The sequence below is a fragment of the Phyllobates terribilis genome, unplaced genomic scaffold (assembly GCF_046119375.1).
Source record: "Phyllobates terribilis strain yellow unplaced genomic scaffold, ASM4611937v1 Scaffold_9__5_contigs__length_417890890, whole genome shotgun sequence".
In the NCBI taxonomy this organism is placed as follows: Eukaryota; Metazoa; Chordata; class Amphibia; order Anura; family Dendrobatidae; genus Phyllobates; species Phyllobates terribilis.
In genome coordinates, this window is record NW_027362769.1 from 286,101,104 (window position 1) to 286,122,184 (window position 21,081).

The window sequence follows — 21,081 nt, forward strand, 5'->3', positions numbered from 1 at the left end:
CCTCCGCAGCCACAGCCCCCTCCACAGCCACAGCCCTCTGTAGCCACAGCCCCCTCCGCAGCCACAGCCCCCTCCGCAGCCACAGCCCCCTCCGCAGTCACAGCCCCCTCCGCAGCCCCAGCTGCCTTCGCTGCCGCAGCCCCCTCCGCTATCTGAGCCCCCTCCGCAGCCACAGCCCTTTCTGCAGCCATAGCCGCCTCCGCTGCCGTAGCCCCTGCCGCCTCCGCTGCCGCAGCCCCCAGCCAGTGTGACCCCACTCCCTGCCTATCCAGAATGAGAGGCTAGCATTATTAGGTAGAAGTAAAGTATAAAGTAAAATGAAAAAGCACATATCATTAAACACTGTACCACTCCTGTGGTGAACTATAACTCCCAGCATGACATAAGAGCTGAAGGATGTGCTGGGAGTTATAGTTCTCAGGGCAAACACATGACATAAATGTGGGGAACTATAACTCCCAGCATTCCATAGGAGCTTTTTTAACCCTATTTTCCACCTCTACAACCTGTGTGCTTTTTATGGTCTGCTGTGTCTTATAGTCCAAAAAATACGGTAGCTAATAGGTGCAGAAATGCTTCAGAAAATCTGCAACATACTTATCGTGGAAACGCAGACTAACAAGCTAGTTATTGTAATGACAATACTGATAGGTGTAAGATGACTGTTAGACACCTAGTGGTTGGGAGATAAACTTTAATTAATGCTTTAATGCATATCGGACTAAAAGGGGTTAATCGTCCATGACAGGTTGATTAGGAGCAACTAAACTGCTGCTCACCATATCTCCACCCGTGGGTGGGATTCACTGGGTAAATTGAGAGCTGTTTGTCTCACATATGCGGGACATATGGAGATTGCAGGTCTCCTGAAGTGAATGCCTTTACTAAAGGACATGGAAGCTGGACTCTAAGGCTATGTGCCCACGTTGCGGAAATGAAGCGGAAAATTTGCGCTTCATTTCCGCATGTCCTCTCCCGGAAAAACGCATGCGGAATTTTGCAAGCGTTTATCGCGCATTTTTCGCGCGTTTTCGACATGCGGAATTGCCTTGCTTTTTTTATTGCATTGACAAGGCAATTCCGCATGCTTAAACGCAAAATGAATTGACCTGCTGCGGATTTTTGTACGCATCAAAAACGCTGCGGAAAAATCCGCAGCATGGGCATAGAACTTGCAGATTCTCATTGGGGACCATGGGGTGCGGATTACCTAGCGTTTTACAAGCGTTTCCGCTGCGGAAATTCCGCATCAAATACGCTTGTAAAACGCTACGTGGGCACATACCCATAGCCAGGTGGACTAACCAGCACTATTTTATGGACTTGTTACTTTGTTTTACCTTGTGCCGGACAAAGGCTGTATTTAAGTTTTTCGGGTGACGTGGTTTATGAGGATTGCAATAAACGAGCCGGACTTTAAATAAGTAACGGTTCCTGTGTCTTCCTCTTTAAGAAGCCAAGTGAGTTGACCTATCACATAGGATATAGGAGCACCATATACTGTCATCATTTTGACAATATAAGCCAAAATTAGTGGTGTCTGGTCATTCTGCAAAATTGCAAGAACAACGGTTGTTGAACTCCACCGCTGTTATCTTCATATGTGAAATCTTCATGTGTACTGTAGATTAACACGTGTACTAGATATTTTTTCTGAATAGTATGCATTTTTATTCATTCAATTCTGCCTCTATGTATGCTTTCACAGATGTGACATTACATTTTCAGTGAATTTTATTAGAATTTAGAGGGGTTTTTAGAACCTTTTTAAACGTTACGTTTTATGTATTTTCTGAGTTTATAATTTACCATTTTGTGTGCTTTAATACACTTGTGCTGTAAATACCGCTTTATCCATTATTTTTGCTGTCCGGTTACAACTTTCCCATCAGTAAAATCATGTATAATTTAGTTATGGATTGTTCTTTTTTGTATCAAGGTGAACCTCTTTTTCTTGCTGAACATTGTACGTGTTCTGATAACAAAATTGAAAGTTACACATCAAGCTGAATCCAATCTCTACATGAAGGCTGTACGGGCAACGCTTATCCTTGTGCCCCTTCTTGGCATTCAGTTTGTATTGCTGCCATGGAGACCAAGTGGACAGATAGCAGAAGAAGTGTTTGACTACATCATGCATATTCTGATGAATTATCAGGTAATATAATAAAATGTATGCTAAAGAATGCATTATTTTCCAAGAATAGAATTATTGACATTTCTTTTCACATTTCAGTGATTCTTGGTGATTATTTAGGGCCCTGTTTACATCATGTTTTTGTTTTGTCCTCTATTAACTTATAAATCGAGAAAAATACCTGATATATATATATATTAAAGGGAAACTATCATCAGGATTTTATTCCCCTGACTAATGACATTTATGTAAAGGCGCTGTAATGCTGAGTAATTCCTTACTTTTCTTGTAGAAATCCATTTTGCTGTTTTAGAAAAATCCATAATAGAAACTGCTTGCTAATGAGCTTCAAATGAAGGGGGAGGTCCCTGCACCCACAGCTCTGCTTCCTCTCTCCCTATTCCCTGCCCGCTACCTGCGTTCTACCTTGCAGGAAGTAGACAGGAAGTGGGAGAGAGAAAGCAGAGCTGTAGGTGCAGGCCCCGCCCACTGCACTTGCAGCTCATTAGCAAGCAGTTTCTACTATGGAGTTCTCTAATACAGCAAAATGGATTTCTACAAGAAAAGTAAGGAATTACTCAGCATTACAGTGCCTTTATGTTCATACCATTAGATTGAGATATAAAATCTTGATGACAGGTTCTCTTTAAACAGAAGATGTGAGAGATGCCCAACAGTGGCATATGTCACCCATAGACTACACAATAAAGGAAAGTGTATGATATGAGATCTTTTATATTGGCACTTATTACCCAAAGACTCCAATGTTGAAAAAAGCTGTATCTTTAACATATCCTATTTACTGGTCACTAAGAGGGAAATATTGCTCTTCTACATCATGCTATATTGTTTTGACATACAATGCACCAGTCAGATAGAGGCCAAAGGGCCTCTATCTGATAGTAGAGCCCTATAGACAAGTTATGTCAACATATTAGAGGCTTACGAACTAAACATGAACAAACAACATGATGTGAACTGGTCTTGAAATGTGCAACATTCAAGAATCTCTTGCTAATTGCATTGCATTTACCAAATGTTGCCCCATTTATGTCATGCCAAAGGAGGAGAACCTGCTCAGCAGGCAAAAAAAGTGAATGTGGCTGTACTCCAGTTCCCATAATAGTAGTGTCACGGGTTTACCGCGACAGAGAGGAGCCAGAAGACTGCAGCATCTGATTCCTCCCACTCCTGCACTCACTAGAAGCCTTTCACCTTCATATTAAACGGTGCAGGTTTCTTTCAGCAGTGTAGCGGTTAATCTGCTCAGTTGTGAGCTCCTGGAAGCTTACCTTCATTTAGGCTATCAGCAGTCCAGTGTTAGCCACTCCCCGCTCCTATATATACTGGGCTTTGGCTTGGGGTCATTGCCAGAGCTAGCTTATGCTGCATGGTTCTAGGAGTGTTTTGGAGTGTTGTTGTTTTAGAAGGCATTTGGAGGGTTTAAGCTAAGACTGTTGAGTGGTTTAGGTTGTGTGTAATCCTCTTCTTCTCTTATTTTTTTTTTTCCCATCCTCCAATCCCCAGTGTTAACCTCTGTTGTTTGTGTGCATATGTTTGTATTATTGGTATTTTCCTTTAACCCTGTTTAAATTACCTTGTTAGTCTGGTGTACTGCCATACACTACGACTCACCTCTTCCCTGGGTGGGGGGCAGATTGAGGAGCTCAGGCAAGGTACGTGGCCCCGGCGTCTTCACCTTCAGAAGTAATTTGGGGAACAGAGCCAGCTAGGGTGCACCTAGCATTAGGGACAGGGAAGGGGCCCCTGGCCTCGGTATACCCGACAACAGAGTTGTGACAAGTAGGTGGACAGTAACGAGCACAGGGAAAATCTATAAAACAAAAGCCACAGCACTTTAGTTCTTTATTTCTGAGTACAGGAGCCGGTGCAACTGCCAGGGCCAGGATCGCATATTCTTGGCATATCCTACAGAAATGCCATCACGAACTATGGCAGAAATCCACAGGCAATGGGGGTATAACCCCTAACTGACATGTCATGTAATAGTACATCATATCACATGCCGTGTGCCAGGGTAGGAGCTGAGTCCACATCCTTCCTAGGCCATGCTGATTGTGATTGTGATTAGCATGTTGCTGTAACAGCAGTGACCGGAGCTTGCTGATTGTTGCTGTTTAACCATTTAAATACTGCTGTCAATCACTGATAGCAGTATTTAAATAGCAGATTGCTGGTCCGCACACTCATCAGCTCCATTGGTCCTCCACAACATAATCAATGTAGGCCAATGGTTGTCATGCCAGCTAGGGGCTGGCATGACAACCATCTTCTTTTGGGCTTCATAGTGAAGCATAATTTTGTCCACATACTGCAGTACTGTGGTACAGCATTGTATAGAGCAAGCGATCAGACAATTGCAGGTTCAAATTCCCGAAGGTAAAAAAAAAGTGAAAAAATAAAAAAAAAGTTTTCGCAATCAGAAGAAAAAAGAAAATATATAAAAAGTCTAACCCCTACCACTCTTTTCTCATAATGATAATAATAAAATGAAAAAAAGTCCCTTGGTAAAAGTCCGATCTTACCAAAATATAAAACAATTTAACCCGAACGGTAAAAGCTGTAGTTGGAAAACAAATTGAAATGCAGGATTGCATTTTTAATGTAGCTAATCCTCAAAATTGCAATAAAAAGTTATCAAAACAACTCAACTGCCTCAAAATTGTATCAATAAAATTATCAACTCACCATGCAAAAAAACAAGCCCTCCCACAACTCCATCGATATAAAAATAAAACAAAATTCCAAATTTTTGTCACCCCTAAATAGAAGCAAAATAAACAAGAAAATCTATACATGTTTGGTATCACCGCAATCATACTGAATTGGAGAATCATATTGCCAGGTCATTCCACATAAAGAATGCCAAGAAAACAAAACCCAAAAAAATATGGGAGAATCGTTTTTATGTTCCCATTTTCATATTATAGTGCAAGATAAAATGAATGGTGTCACTCAAAATCACAACTTATCTCACAAAAAGCAAGCCCTCATATGGCTACATTGGCGGAAAAATATGTCTCATGGAAGAAAGAAAGAAAAAAACTTAAGCGCAGAAAAAGAGAAATGACCCAGTTGTGAAGGCGTTAAATTGCTCACAATAAACAGTTTAAAAAAATTTATAATTTTACGATCTTTACAACTTGTACGTTTTTTCTAGACAAAATGAAATCTAATAAAATACAAAAAAGGGTCAGATTTAAGCGTCAGTCTCACCATACTAATAAAGATAGCAGTTTTCGACTACAGGTGCTTCTTATAAAACTAGAATATCATCAAAAAGTCAATTTATTTCAGTTCTTCAATACAAAAAGTGAAACTCATGTATTATATAGAGTCATTACAAACAGAGTGATCTATTTCAAGTGTTTATTTCTGTTAATGTTGATGATTATGGCTTACAGCCAATGAAAACGCAAAAGTCATTATCTCAGTAAATTAGAATACTTTATAACATCAGCTTGAAAAATTATTTTAAAATCCGAAATGTTGGACTACTGAAGTGTATGTTCAGTAATTGCACTCAATACTTGGTCAGGGCTCCTTTTGCATTAATTACTGCATCAATGCGGCATGGCATGGAGGCGATCAGCCTGTGGCACTGCTGAGGTGTTATGGAAGCCCAGGTTGGTTTAATAGTAGCCTTAAGCTCCTCTGCATTGTTGGGTCTGGTGTCTCTCATCTTCCTCTTGACAATACCCCATAGATTCTCTATGGGGTTACGGTCAGGCGAGTTTGCTGGCCAATCAAGCACAGTGATACTGTTGTTTTTAAACCAAGTATTGGTACTTTTGGCAGTGTGGACAGGTGCCAAGTCCTGCTGGAGAATGAAATTTCCATCTCCATAAAGCTTGTGGGCAGAGGGAAGCATGAAGTGCTCTAAAATTTCCTGGTAGACGGCTGCGCTGACTTTGGTCTTGATAAAACACAGTGGACCTACAACAGCAGATGACATGGCTCCCCAAACCATCACTGACTGTGGAAACTTCACACTAGACCTCAAGCAGCTTGGATTGTGGCCTCTCCACTCTTCCTCCAGACTCTGGGACCTTGATTTCCAAATGAAATGAAAAATTTACTTTCATCTGAAAACAACACCTTAGACCACTGAGCAACAGTCCAGGTCTTTTTCTCCTTGGTACAGGTAAGACGCTTCTGGCGTTGTCTATTGGTCATGAGTAGCTTGACACAAGGAATGCGACACTTGTAGCTCATGTCCTGGATACGTCTCAGTGTGGTGGCTCTTAAAGCAATGCCTCCAGCAGCAGTCCACTCTTTGTGAATCTCCCCCCAATTTTTGAATGGCCTTTTCTTAACAATCCTTTCAAGGCTGCGGTTATCCCGGTTGCTTGTGCACCTTTTTCTACCACACTTTTTCCTTCCACTCAACTTTCCATTAATATGCTTGGATACAGCACTCTGTGAACAGCCAGCTTCTTTAGCAATGACCTTTTGTGGCTTACCCTCCTTGTGGAGTGTGTCAATGACTGCCTTCTGGACATCTGTCAAGTCAGCAGTCTTCCCCATGATTGTGGAGCCTACTGAAACAGACTAAGGGACCTTATTAAACGCTTAGGAAGCCTTTGCAGGGGTTTTTGTTAATTATTTTAATTTACTGAGATAATGACTTTTGTGTTTTCATTGGCTGTAAGCCATAAACCTCAACATTAACAGAAATAAACTCTTGAAATAGATCACTCTGTTTGTAATGACTCTATATAATATATGAGTTTCACTTTTTGTATTGAAGAACTGAAATAAATTAACTTTTGATGATATTCAAAACCCACTGCGCTTTACTTATTGTCATAGTACAAATACATAAGCACATTATAGAATGGATGCAATATCTGACTGGTTATTATTATTATTTATTATTATAGCACCATTTATTCCATGTCGCTTTACATGTGATAGGGATATACATAGCAAAAACATTTACATAATCTTAACAAAACGAGTCAGCGACTGGTACAGGAGGAGCGAGGACCCTGCCCGCGAGGGCTCACAGTCTACAAGGGATGGGTGAAGATACAGTATTAGTCACAACCTGCCATAAAACACATTCTCTGGTGTTTAAGGGGTTGCTCAGGACTGTAATTATGATACAGAACATTCAGTTTGAAGCTCCTCCTCGGAGTGGAATGTAGATGTAGATGGTGTCATTTTAATTTGTTCTTTAAAAGAAGGCAAAAGATTTTCTAAAAGCCCTAAGATAAGGCCCCGTCACACTTAGCGACGCTACAGCGATCCCGACAACGATACGACCTGTCAGGGATCGTTGCTGCGTCGCTATGTGGTCGCTGGTGAGCTGTCAGACAGGCAGGCTCACCAGCGATCAGGGGAGCAGCGACATCGTGGAAAGAATCTTTCCACGATGTCTTGCTCCTGGTTACCTGCTGACCAGCGGGAAGGCAACGACCAAAAAAAGGTTCAGGACATTCTGCAGCGATCAGCGACCTCACAGCAGGGGCCTGATCGCTGCAAAGCGTCACACATAGCGACATCGCTGGTGAGGTCGCTCTTGCGTCACCAAAACCGTGACTCAGCAGCGATCTCGCTATGTGAGACGGGGGCTTTAGAATACTTAATCTTACAATACCTATCCACAAGAAAGATCAATATCAGATTGGTGAGGGTCACACATCTGGCAACCCCATTGATCAGCTGTAAAAACCTCGAGCATTGGCTGAATTTGAAAAGAGTATACAAAGCCAAAACCTCTGTTGTTCTCGGGTACAGCCACTCATCTCCTATAGAAGTGAATAGGAGCTGAGCTACAGGACCTGGAAGTTGGACTTTCTTCAATGTGATATTAATGACCTGAGGATAGGACATAAGTACCACAGTCCAGGACAATCCCTTTAAATTAAAATGTATAGTTTACTTGAGGTTGGTAGATAATTGCCTTTGGGTATCTCTGCATTTTAGTTGACTCCCTCCTCAAAACTACATAGTTTTATCCTTTCTGAATAAATCTTTAATTTCAGTGTTTTTTTTCAACAGGGATTACTAGTTGCAACAATTTTCTGCTTCTTTAATGGAGAGGTAAGTTTGCTTTAGTAATAGTGCCTCTCTGGTCTGCAATGTGTGGGTCACGCATCAGTTTGATGGCTGAAGTAATGTGACAAAGAACTGAAAAAATATATATTATAATTTTCTTGTATATGTAATTGCCAGAACTCTGTTAAACCTTTTATAATTGCTGATTTTTTAACACTAATTTGTCATAATATGTCAGTAATAATTCAATTATTTCTAGGTACAAGCTGTTCTGAAAAGACACTGGAATCAGTACAGAATTCAGTTTGGGAATAGCTTTGCACACTCCGATGGGCTCCGATCGGCTTCATACACCATATCGTCAATTAGTGAAGCCCAGGGAACCACATATACCCATGACTATAGCAGTGAGAATTCAAATGGAAAAAACTATCATGACATGGAAAATATTTCTTATAAACCAGAAAAACCTTATATGTGAAGTGTGTGTGCTTCTGCTGAAGTATTACTGTTATGACTGCTGCATTTATTACTGTTTATGGCTGCTGTCAAAATGCAATATCTAAACATATTAAGAGTGTTTCAATATATATTTATATATACTTTTTATGCAAAGTATATTTGCTGTTAACTGCATAAAAGTTTGTTTGCACTTGTGTTCCACTTTATAAGAGGTTTGTGAATGACGACTTCTTATGTTGATTTTTCTTTAGACGTAAGATATTGTTTTTGTTACGTGCCAATGCAGAGGTATATTTTCTTTTTTTGTTACACTGACATATACATCATTATTATCTATTTTGATGCATAAATATTTCAGCTAAACTCTGTAGTGCACATTTTTATCTTGTTGACTGCAAGTTCTTTTAACTATGAAAGCTCTTATAAAAGGGAAAAGCATGTCATTTGTTGAAACGAAAAACCACTACATTAAAGCCATATAATAAAATTGTTCACTTACTCTTTAATGGTGATTTTTTCTTAAACTATGGGATCATTCAGGCTTCAGTTTTTCTCATACAAGTTTTATTTGTTTTTCACTTACCTTTTATAGTCTATGGAGCTGTTCACATTTTCGTATATTTTTAGGGACCGAATGGTCAGCACTAAATCAAGGATACAAGTCTGATTTTGATCCGAGTCTCGTATTAAACTCACCAACACAAATCTATATGTCCGTGATAAATTCAGACAGGACTCGGATGCCATCTGTGTGCTGTCCATTTTTCACGGATTGTTTGATAGGAGAAGCTTGAGAACTCTCCATCAGTTATTTTTTCATCCAAGAAAAACTGATGAAAGGTCACATTCACACGGCCCCTTTTAGAGCCCAGCCGCCAAGACTTCCCAGGCAAATCCACTTCAGGAAAATCGACTGTTATTTTCCTGAAGCTGCCTTGCCATTGTTCTTGTGATGTCCCTGCTGCCAACATCTTTTATTCCATACTGTCATGTATAGAGAGTGGACGGCTTCCAGACAGAAGCTGCCCGAAGAATGAGCATGAGCCCTGAAACAGTTAAAAGATATCACATCGTTATGTCATTACTGTGCATTTATGGAGCGCTTTTGTGGATTTTTTTCAGGCAAATTCTGGGTGGAATCCGACTGAAAAAGACACAGTGTGCACATACCCAAACTCTGATAGTCAAAACTGACACACTGACCAAACTCTGATGAAACTCATTTTTTGCGTGCGAGAAAAGTCACTGACGTCCGAATGAGCCCTAACTCATGGACAAAACATTCAAATGGATTTTTCAGAACCAAGTTTGCATGTATGTGTAGGAGTTCGGAGAAATGAACAAAGGTTTATCCAATAACTGTTTAATGTGTCTAGCCAGGTCTAACAACAGCAAAAGGCTCATTGGAATGTGGGGGTCACCTCATTTCCCCCTCATCATTTAGTACAGAACAGGCACACCGTAGATAACAAGATCATGATCTCAACTCATCTGTTCTTTTTTATTATCTTTATTATAACTCTGTTAGATATTAAATAAAAAAACATTTACTAATTGATTTTTACTAAACATGAAACTTGTTGAATATTGTGCCGTTAATAAATGGCTATGAGTAAAGCTACATTTCAGGAGGTGCCAAAACTACTTAATACTGGGCATACTGGACACATCCTGCCTACAACATAGCCGAAATACTTGGCTTCCTCCATCCCTATTGCACATTTCTTCAGGTTCATAGTAAAGCCAGCTTAGAGCTTGTATTTGGCCTGCGAGAAAATACCAAATGTCTACTAGAGCTGGCCCGCTGGTAGACAGAGTTTTCTAATACTACAAATTCTACATTTCTGGTCCGGCATGCCCCCTGGTTACTGCAGGCTGTTTACAACACGCCCAATAGTAACGCGCTCCTCAGCTATGACGCACGTTCTGACCAGCATTCACCTGAGCTGGAAGTTCCCTCCTCTCATTTTGTGCACTCTCATCCATCTGAGTGTGCATAGCACCTACCACCCTCTATCTCCTCCACAAGCTGGGTAGAGGTATGCTATTAAGCTGGTGTGCTCATGCCATGATTTAATACAATTGTAAATAACCACAAATGGGGATGATTCACCTAGGAGGGGTATGTTGTCTTAATCCAAAATGGCCTAAAGGGGCAAAGCCCCATTAGAAATGGCCCCTCTGTAGCAGGTCAATAAAAGTTAGCTTTTATTGCATTACATTAATAGTTATTTTATAGGGTAATGAAAAAAATTATTCCTAATTTGCCATAAATAGATTTTAGCTCCATCCATCTTCCCATCAACTCTGACCAGCTTCCCTGTCCCTGTTGAAGAAAAGCATCCCCACAGCATGATTCTGCAACCACCATGTTTAAAGGTGTGGATGGTGTTTTCAGCGTGATGTGCAGTGTTAGGTTTCTACCACACATAGAGTCCCTTGTAAAATTCAAAGGAAGACTGCACCTCAAGCAATTTAGTCCATCTGAGAGGACAAGGTTTGGAATAAAACTCTATGAAATGTGCGAGAGTCCAACAGAATACACATCAGCTTTTGCATTTATGAGGGGAAAGATAGCCGACTAAACCCACCAGGATTGCTCTACTTATCTCGTGACTTCTGGAAAAAATTTTGGGAGCTGATAAGTTCATCTTTACAAAAAGGCTATAACCTTTATGTAGACAATTACTACACCAGTATATCCCAATTTAAAAGACTGGTTGAACTCAACAAAGGAACTTGTGGGACCATTCGTAAAAACCGTCAGAAGTTTCCACAATCACTGGTCAATGAAAAGTTTCAAAATGGGCAGTCAGGGGCTGTACGCAATGGAGAGCTGCTTGCCCTCAAGTATAAGGATAAGAAAGATATTTTTATCCTCAGCTCAATGCACACAGATACCACAAGGGCTATTGTAGAACTAGGATCCACTTCTCCAAAGCAAAAACCTGTGTTAGTCATATATTACAACAAATACATGGGGGTGTGGACCTTGAAGACCAGGTTCTACAGCCATACCAGGTATCAAGGAAATCATACACCTAGTATAAAAAGTTAGTAATTTACTTGTTTCAGGTAGCGTTATATAATTATTTTCTGTTATACAAAAAGTCAGGAAATTCAGATACTTTCCTTGACTATAAGAAAAAGGTCATTGAAAATCTTGTTTTTGCAAATGTTTGCCTCGCTCATCCATTAGAATCTGAAGATGTCAAAAGACTCACTGAGCAACATTTTATTGCACTCATGTCAGCAGCAGAAATAAGAAAGAACCCCCAGAGAAGATGTTGTTTATGTACCAAGAGAGGAATGAGGCTTGATACCTACTATTATTGCCCACATTGCCCATCATTACCAGCCTTATGCCTCACTGACTACTTTAAAATCTTCCACATGGAGCCACGTTTTTAAACTGTGTTAAAGGGGTTGTCCACTACTTATTATTCCCCCCACAATGTATCCCTCCGGGGCCCATAAGTGTCTTTGTAATTACCTTCTGTTGCAGTTACTGCCTGTGAGAGGCGCTATCGGTGGCTGCTCACAGGCATCACGTGACCCCCGGCTTCAGCCAGCTCTGACATCCGCTGATGTCACGTCATAATTCCGGATGCAGCCCGGGGTCTTTGTGTTCTGCGTTCCACCGGTGGATGCTGAGTTGTGGGCGGAGTTACCCCGCACGTCACACCCGGCATACACTGTGCACTCTCCCTTTCCTCATTCATCGGGAAAGCGCACAGTGGATGCTGGGTGTGACGCACAAGGTAACCCCTCCCACAACCCGGCATCTACCGCGGGGACTGCATCACTGATGTCACGCCTCACTTGACGTGACTTCAGTGGCGGGTCACGTGATGCCTGTGAGCGGCCACCGATAGCGCCGCTCACAGGCAGAAACTGCATCAGAAGAAGGTAATTACAAAGACACTTATGGGCCCCGGGGTGATACATTAGGGGCGTAATAAAAAGTTGTGGCCAACTTTAATTTATCCCATTTTGTCATTAAAGCATATTAATTATTTAGTGAATTACACAGTCGAGTAGAGCTCGCTTAACAATTTCCAGGGTGGATGTCTTCAGAGACACAAGTTGGGCACAATATATTGGGCACTAAAATGGCATATTTGCAATTTTTGCTCTAAAACATTTACTGCATGCTTGTTTCTGGAAATCATCCATGGAGTGAAAATCGTCACTACACCCATAGATGAATTCCCAGTGGGGTGTAATTTCCAAAATGGGGTCACTTCAGGGGGGAGGGGGGGGGTTCTGCTGTTCTGGCATTTAGCAGCTCTACAAATGGAGTCTGCAAACTATTCTAGGAAAATCTGTGCTCCAATAGTCAATTAGCACTCCTTCCTTCCTCTGTCCTGCCGTGTTACCAAACAGTACTGCACAGACACATATGTTGTATTGCAAATATTGTCAGACAAATTAAATTAAGGGGCCACTTTTACCTATTTTCCCAAGTAACAACATTTTAGTGGTAAAAAATGTATTATTTTTTCTTCACCACTCAACGGTATAAAATTCTATGAAACAGCTGTGGTGTCAGTATGCTCACTGCAACACTGGATGAATTCATTCGGCTGAGTAGGTTGTAAAGTGGGGTCACTTATTGGGGGGCTCTGCTGTTCTGGCACCTCAGGGGCTCTTCCAATGTGACATGTCACACACAAACCGTTTAGGCAAAATCTGCTCTCCAATATGGCGCGCCTTCCCTTCTGAGTTTTGCACTGTGACTAAAATGTAGTTTCTGGCCACATGTGGGATATTGGCGCACTCAGGAGAAATTGCACAATCAATTGTGAGGTCCATTTTCTTCTTGTGAATATGGAGAAATTTGTGGCTAAATCAACTTTTTCATTAAAAAAACGTAATATTTCATTTTCACGTCCCAGTATTTTAAAATTTTGTGAGGCACCTGTGGTATCAAGATGGTCATCACACCAGCAGATGAATTCCTCAAGGTATGTAGTTTACAAAATGGGGTTGCTTGTGGGGGGTTTCCACTGTTTAGGCACATCAGGGGCCCTCCAAACACAACATGGCGTCCGCTATCGATTCCAGACAATTTTGCATTCCAAAAGTCAAATGGTGCTCTTTCCCTTCCGAACCCTGCCGTGTGTCCAAACAGTAGTTTTCCACCATATATGGGGTAACGGTGTACTTAGGAGAAATTGCACAACAAATTTTGGGGTCCATTTTCTTCTGTTACTGTTGTGAAAGTAAAAAAATTGGGACTAAAACAACATTTTTTGGGGAAAAATGTGATTTTTTTATGTTCACAGCTCAATGTTATAAAATTCTGTGAAGCACCCGGTGGTTCAAGTTGTTCACCAAACATCTAGATAAATTCCTTGAGGGGTTTAGTTTCCAAAATGGGGTAAGTTGTGGGGGGTTTCCACTGTTTAGGCACATCAGGGCCTGTGCAAATACGACATGGCATCCGCTTTTGATACCAGCCAATTTTGTGTTCCAAAAGTCAAATGGCACTCCTTCCATTCTGAGCCCTGCCGTGCGCCCAAACCATTGTTTTCCCATATATATGGGATATCTTCATACTCAGGAGAAATTGCACAACAAATTTTGAGGTCCACTTTCTCCTCTTACCCTCGTGTCAGAATTGGCAAAATTGGCCTGGTCAGGAAGGTGAAAACAGGTTCTGGCATGAAATTTTTAAATAAAATTATGCCAGAATTGCCTTTTTCCTGATCATCTTGCCTCATAAAAAAAGGAAAGCATTATCAGTCCTATGTACCCCAAATTGAAACTGATAAAAACTACAAGTCATTATGCAAAGAACAGCCCCTAATACAGGTTTGAACTCAGAAAAAAAAATCAAAGATTATGGCTCACACAGTAAAAAAGGATTTTTTCAGTGATTTTCTTGTGCAAAAGTAGTAAAAAAATATATAAATTGGGCGCTGCTATAGTTGTATGAATCCGCAGAATAAAGTTAAGGTGCTAAAGGGGTTGTTCGGTCTAAATTGATGTCTGCAGTCATTCTGTGTGACTGTAGACTAAGGCTATGTCCCTACGATCAGGAACCCACAGCGCTTTGGACGCAGCATATTTTCGCTGGTTCCAAAACACTGTGTTCTAATCACGCAGGTAAATACACATGTGTTCTTTGAACAATGCTTATTTACCGCACCCTATCCATTCTATTGTGGAAATTTCTGTTGCGGAGACTAGTGTCTGTAACGGGTCTGGGAGGCGGAACCTCTGAGCAACTATACAAGGGGGCGGCCGTTGTAAGGAAGCAGGTGGCGCCCAGGGAAGACGGGCAGGTAGTCACAGCAAGTGACAGGGACAGTCTCTTGGTAAACGGGCAGGTGGTCACGGCAAGTGACCGGGACAGTCTCTGGGTAAACGGGTAGGTGGTCACGGCAAGTGACCGGGACAGTCCCTGGGTAAACGGGGAGGTGGTCACGGCAAATGACCGGGACAGTCTCTTGACAGGCGGGTGATCACGGCAAGTGACGGCAGGGCCTCCAGGTAGGCTAACAGGCAGGTAGCAGATGAGCGCTCCCAGGTGAGCGGGCAAGAGTCACTGGACAGGCAGGTGGTCACAGCACGTGACGGCGGAGCCTCCAGGTAGGCTAGCAGACAGGTAGCAGGTGAGCGCTCCCAGGTGAGCGGGCAAGAGTCTCTGGACAGGCTGGTGGTCACAGCACGTGACGGCGGAGCCTCCAGGTAGGCTAGCAGACAGGTAGCAGGTGAGCGCTCCCAGGTGAGCGGGCAAGAGTCTCTGGACAGGCTGGTGGTCACAGCACGTGACGGCGGAGCCTCCAGGTAGGCTAGCAGGCAGGCAGCAGATGTGCGCTCCCAGGTGAGCGGGTAGATGGATCCATAGACAGACTGGCAGGGCTGGTAGGCAGACTGTCGGACCGCAGGAATAGAAGCAGGTTGACACGAGACAGGCAGGTATCAGACAGGAAACTGGCAGGAAACTGGCAGGTAACTGGAAACGGGACCTGAGGGCTGAAGCAGAGTGATGAACTGTGCTACAACATTGCTCGGGCACCTCCATTTTGGAGGAGGTGCCTTATATATGGTGAAGTCCTCCGGCCATTGGCCGGGGACTCCTTAGGACGGCGCGCGCGGCCCCTTTAAGAGAGGGGGAGCGCGCGCGCGCCCTAAGCACTGTGGCCGGGAAGGAGCGCGCGCTGCTAGTAGAGCGGGAGGAAGACGCCGGGCACGGAGCGGAGAGGTGAGGGGAACAGCGTCCCTGCCTAACAGGAGGCAGGGACGCCGACGCTACAGTGTCTCTGCAACAAAAATTGACATGCTGCGACTTGTAAACCCACGCCGCCGCTGAGTTTCGTGGCGGCAAATAGAAGCACAGTGGGCATGGGATCTCTATAAATCCCATTCACTGTGCTTGTATCGTACAAAGAGAAAGAACCTTGGACTCTGGCAGTATACATATGTCAGTATGGTATAGGGAGAAGTGATGTCAATCACACATTAATTAAATTGACATATGTCTGCCCAGACCATGAATGGCTGACCAATCAGAAACATACAAAAAACCTACAAAGAGAAAGCCGAACCTTTGGTCATGAAATGACAGGACAGTAGACGCCAATTAAAAAACCTTTATTACAACCCATGGTTAATGGATAACAATACACTGAGGAGTGCACACACTCATAATTACATAAAAAGATATTAAAACCGGACTCAAGCCATGACATAAATATACAAAAATTCAATGACTATATAGCAAATTAGAAAAACAAATAGTGTGGACGAGAAAACATGCAGTATGGCTATATCATATATAATAACCATCACACAATATGCACATGATGTTATTGCCTATCAAATGTAATTAAATTCATATAAGTATGACTGGTTATCCAATAAATTAGTCACATCAATGTTAGAATGTTAGTGCTTTATAATATACCTATAGGAACTCCACTTAGGAGGCTGAAGACTATATATAGTGTGAGTACAAGTATTCTACCAAAAGATTGCACTCAATGATCTTAAAATTAAGAAAAATATTAAGATTTGAGAGTCCTCAGTGGTTGATACCTTTTAATGGCTAACTGAGAAGATGGTAACAAGTTGCAAGCTTTCGAGACTACTCGGGTCTCTTCATCAGGCATAGTATAACACAAAATCTGAAGAGTCACATATTTATACACAATGGGACACAGAAATAATGTAATAGATGAGACAGGTAACTTAAAGCAGAGCTATTACTGTGGGAGAAAGATAAACAGTTCTGGCCGTAAATATTGGATTAGTTCATAAATAAGGACTGTGAAAGTTTTATTGTCCGGTGATTGAACCCTGGTCCAGGGCTATGATGACGCCAAAGTTCTGAGGACCACATTCCTTAGTTGATGTAGAATGACATAAATCCATGTGACACATTCATTCCTGCTCTGAAGGTGTCAAAGGTCACCATCAGTTTATATTCCCAAACTTTTCTGTCTCATGTTGTAACATCCCTGGCGGCGTGCTGGCATAGCCTACCATCTCCCACCATGCAAGACCGCCAACTTACCTATCAGTCCAGGCTGTGCACTATGCTCCTCTACTTGGTGTGTGCAAGTCTCTTGTGTGCTGGCTTAGGGCGGCGGCGCTTGAACTTCCTGATTCTTATAGTTAGTGTGCACAGTCCTAATGCGTCTCCAGCCTATTCCTGTGAGTCACTGGATACTTAAACCTCCTCCACCCAGTGGGAGGTGCCTGAGCAACACTTTCTTACAGTGTGTTCTGTGCAACTGTAAGTTGCCAGGTCCTGTCCTGAATCTTGCCTGTTTCCGCCACCCTGGGGGCTGAGTACCCAGGTCCGTTACCTGTATCTGTGACTTCTAGTCTGTTTCCGCCACCCTGGGTATCTATGACTTCTAATCTATTTCTGCCACCCTGGGAGCTGAGTACCCAGGCCCTTTACCTGTATCTGTGACTTCTAGTCTATTTCCACCACCCTAAGGGCTTAATGCCCAGGCTTGTTCCTGTATCTCGTTCCTGTGTCAGTTCCTGTCTGAACTGTGTCCTAGCCTGTTACCTGTTTGTCTCTATGTCCGATCCTTCCCTTTTCTTGCAGTGTCTGAACCAGTACCTAACTCCTACTCATTGTCTCTGTACTTCTGTTTGTGAGTTTTGTGTCCACTCGCTACTTCATAGCAAATACCTTGTGTGTATCTGGTTCTGCTTATCCCATTTCCCTGCCTCCGTATCTACCTCCTGTGTTCTAGCTATCTTCCTGTGTTTCCCTGTCTGTTCCATGTGAACAGAGCCCTGTCCTGTCTGTCCGCACCTGCGGCTCTGCTCTGCCCTGCTCCGCTTCCCCTCCGCTCCTGCAGCTCTGCCCTGCTCCGCTTCCCCTCCGCACCTGCGGCTCTGCTCTGCTCCACTTCCCCTCCGCACCTGCTTCTCTGCTCTGCTCTACTCCGCTTCCCCTCCGCACCTGCAGCTCTGTTCCTGTATCCCAGTCTGTACTGGTCCCTATCCAGCCTGTTTACCTACCTGTCTGCATACCAGCCGTGCCTGTCAGTACCCGCCTGTCTGCCAAACCTACCTGTTCCTGCATTCCTGCATTCGGTGTGGGTCAACAGCTGTGTGACCGGGGTCTGACCTGGAGCAGCACCTGGGCCCCCTCCCACGTCCCTCCGTGGACAACGGAGTCAATTAAGCCGCCCTGCGTCCATGGTCGGATCTGGCGAGGTCCCTAGTCATGCCCCTCCAGGTACTCCTCGGTTCGTGGCCCAGTGGTACCACTAACCACGCTCACGTCAAACAGTCCGGGCGTGAGCGCAGCACATGTCATTCATGGAGGAGCTCATTAAGCACCTGGTGCAGAGCCAACAGCAGATGCACCAACAGCACTTGCAGAGCCAGCAGCACCAGGAGACAACCAAACTTGTTGCAACAGATCCAATTGCAGCAAAAGGCGCAGCAGCAGATACAGCTTCTGGCTTCACCCCCAGGGCCGACTGATGACTCTCACATCAGGAAGGCGGTAAGACGGGCCATGCAGAAGATGACCCCTGGGGATGATGTAGAAGCATGAGGGTGGCTGATCGGGAGAGACTTCCACCAGAACAGTGGGCAGAGGTTATGGCACCATATTTGTCGGGGGAACCCCAAAAGGCATATTACGACTGGCACTGCAGGATGCCAAGAATGCGCCAAGCTAAAGACAGAGATCTTAGCACGCCTGGGAGTGAATATGGCGTTGAAAACCCAACAAGTCCACCATTGGGTGTATGCCAGTGACAAACCCCCTCGCTCGTAGATGTTTGGCCTACTGCATCTCATTCAGAAGTGGGTGCAGCCAGAGTCCTCCACTACGGCCCAGATGGTTGAGCGGGTGGTGATGGATAGATTTGTGCAATCCCTTCCCAAGCCAGTGCAGACTTGGGTTGCCCAGGGCGCAGATGACTTCATCGGCTTGATAGAGAGGTAGCAGGTGGTTGAGAAATCCCTCGGGAAACTAGAAATAGTCACTCCTCCATACTGGGATACCCAAAAGGGGGCGAGTTCACCACGAAAGGGATCTAGAGCCACCACTGGGGGGTGTCCCACTCCCACTGAAGGTGCCACAAGGACTTTTACTAAAGATCTAGTCTGTTGGCGGTGTCACAACACTGGACACGTACCAGACGGGTCTCCTATTATGCTTATCCTGCCTGCGGTGTGGACTGGTGACCCGGCGAGGGGCCGCAGGCATGTGCCGTGTCCGTTAATGGGGTGATGGTGCTTGCACTGGTGGATTCAGGGAGTCTAGTGACCCTAATCAGTGCCATCCTTCCCCACCAGCTGATCTCTGCCAAGACTGTGGGCGTTCACTGCATACATGGGGATGCCAAGGACTACCCTATGGCCACTGTGATAGTGGGAACAGACTGTGGTGCCCAATCCCATGAGGTTGGGGTGGTTAAGGACCTGATACATCCCGTCATATTGGGGCGCGATTTCCCGTTGTTCTGGGACTTATGGGGGAGAGGAACCGGACTGAGTCACGTGGACAAATTCCAGGTCCCTAAGGAAATACCACCATCGACATCTGAAGGGGATGAGTTCCCATTGTGTGTCCTTGCCGGCGACGAGGACGAGACTGTGAGCAAAGTGAACTACAAAGTTCACCAGCCTAGCCGAAGAAAGCCACACCAAGTGTACCATGTGAACTTGCTCAAGCCGTGGCGAGATCGGGAAACGCTGGGGGCTTCTTGTTTAGGAGCCAGTCGGAAAGCCAAAGTTGAGGACGTCCTGATAGCAGAGACTCTATCGCCGGCACAGAAACATCAATATAGAGAGCTGCTGCAACGAAACCGTGAGCTGTTCTTGGAGTTGCCAGGGCGTACAGAGGTTGTCGAGCATGAGGTGCTGACGGAAGCGCATGTTAGGGTAAACTTCAAACCCTATAGGATTCCTGGAGCCCGCTGAGGGGTAATCTCAGCTGAGGTGAAGAGGATGCTGGACCTCGGCGTGATAGAAGAATCGAAGAGCGGATGGTCGAGTCCCATCATTCTCGTGCCAAAGCCCGACGGGGAGTGGAGATTTTGTAACGACTACCGCAAGCTGAATGAGGTTTCCAAGTGTGACGCATACCCGATGCCCCGCATCGATGAACTCATCGAGAGGCTTGGACCGGTGAGATATATTACCACCCTCAACTTGACGAAGGGCTACTGGCAGATCCCCATGTCCCGGATGGCCAAGGAGAAAGCAGCTTTCTCAACACCTGATGGGTGCTTCCAGTACACCCGAATGCCTTTCGGACTGCAAGGAGAACCATCCACCTTCCAGAGGGCCATGGATCGGATCCTAGGCCCACATAAGAAGTATGCCACAACCTACCTTGATGACATTGTCGTCTTTAGCCCAGACTAGGCTAGTCATCTGCCAAAGGTACAGGCGATTCTGGATGCTCTAAGGAAGGCAGGATTTACGATAAATCCGAGAAAATGTGCCATTGGGAAGGAGGAGGCCAAGTACTTAGCCTACGTCGTCGGGAGAGGCGAAATTAAACCACAGGTCAATAAGATCGAGGCAATTCAGAACTGGCCGCAACTGCTCTCCAAGAAGCAGGTGAGAGCGTTTCTTGGAATCATGGGATATTACCGGCGGTTTATCCCAAATTTTGCTAGGATTGCACTGATGGACCTTCTGAAAGGCACAAAATCAATGATGGCGAAATGGACGGTTGAAACAGAGATGGCGTTCCAACAGCTGAAGCTGGCACTCTGAAAGCAGCCGGTCCTGGTCGCACCACACTTTACTATAGAATTTGTGCTCAAGACAGATGCCTCAGAAGTTGGCCTAGGAGCCGTGCTGTCACAGGAGATAAATGTGGAAGCGAAACCCGTCCTGTATATGAGTCGGAAGCTCTCGTCCTGTGAGAAAAATTATGCCATTGTGGAGAAAGAATGCTTAGCCATAAAATGGGCCATAGACACGCTAAGATATTACCTACTTGGCCGAAAGTTTAA

At 44.1% G+C, this 21,081-nt stretch overlaps 1 protein-coding gene across 2 annotated transcripts in view; it reads left to right on the forward strand.

The window, feature by feature from the left end:
* CALCRL (calcitonin receptor like receptor) overlaps positions 1 to 9,110 on the forward strand; it is a 172,176-nt gene extending 163,066 nt beyond the window's left edge. For both annotated transcript variants that reach the window (XM_073647858.1, XM_073647857.1), the window contains 3 exons: positions 1,940 to 2,158; positions 8,165 to 8,206; positions 8,421 to 9,110. In XM_073647858.1, coding sequence (XP_073503959.1) covers positions 1,940 to 2,158; positions 8,165 to 8,206; positions 8,421 to 8,642 — 483 coding nt within the window. In that variant the 3' untranslated portion in view covers positions 8,643 to 9,110. The remainder of the gene's footprint in view (positions 1 to 1,939; positions 2,159 to 8,164; positions 8,207 to 8,420) is intronic.
* The last annotated feature ends 11,971 nt before the right edge of the window (positions 9,111 to 21,081 follow it).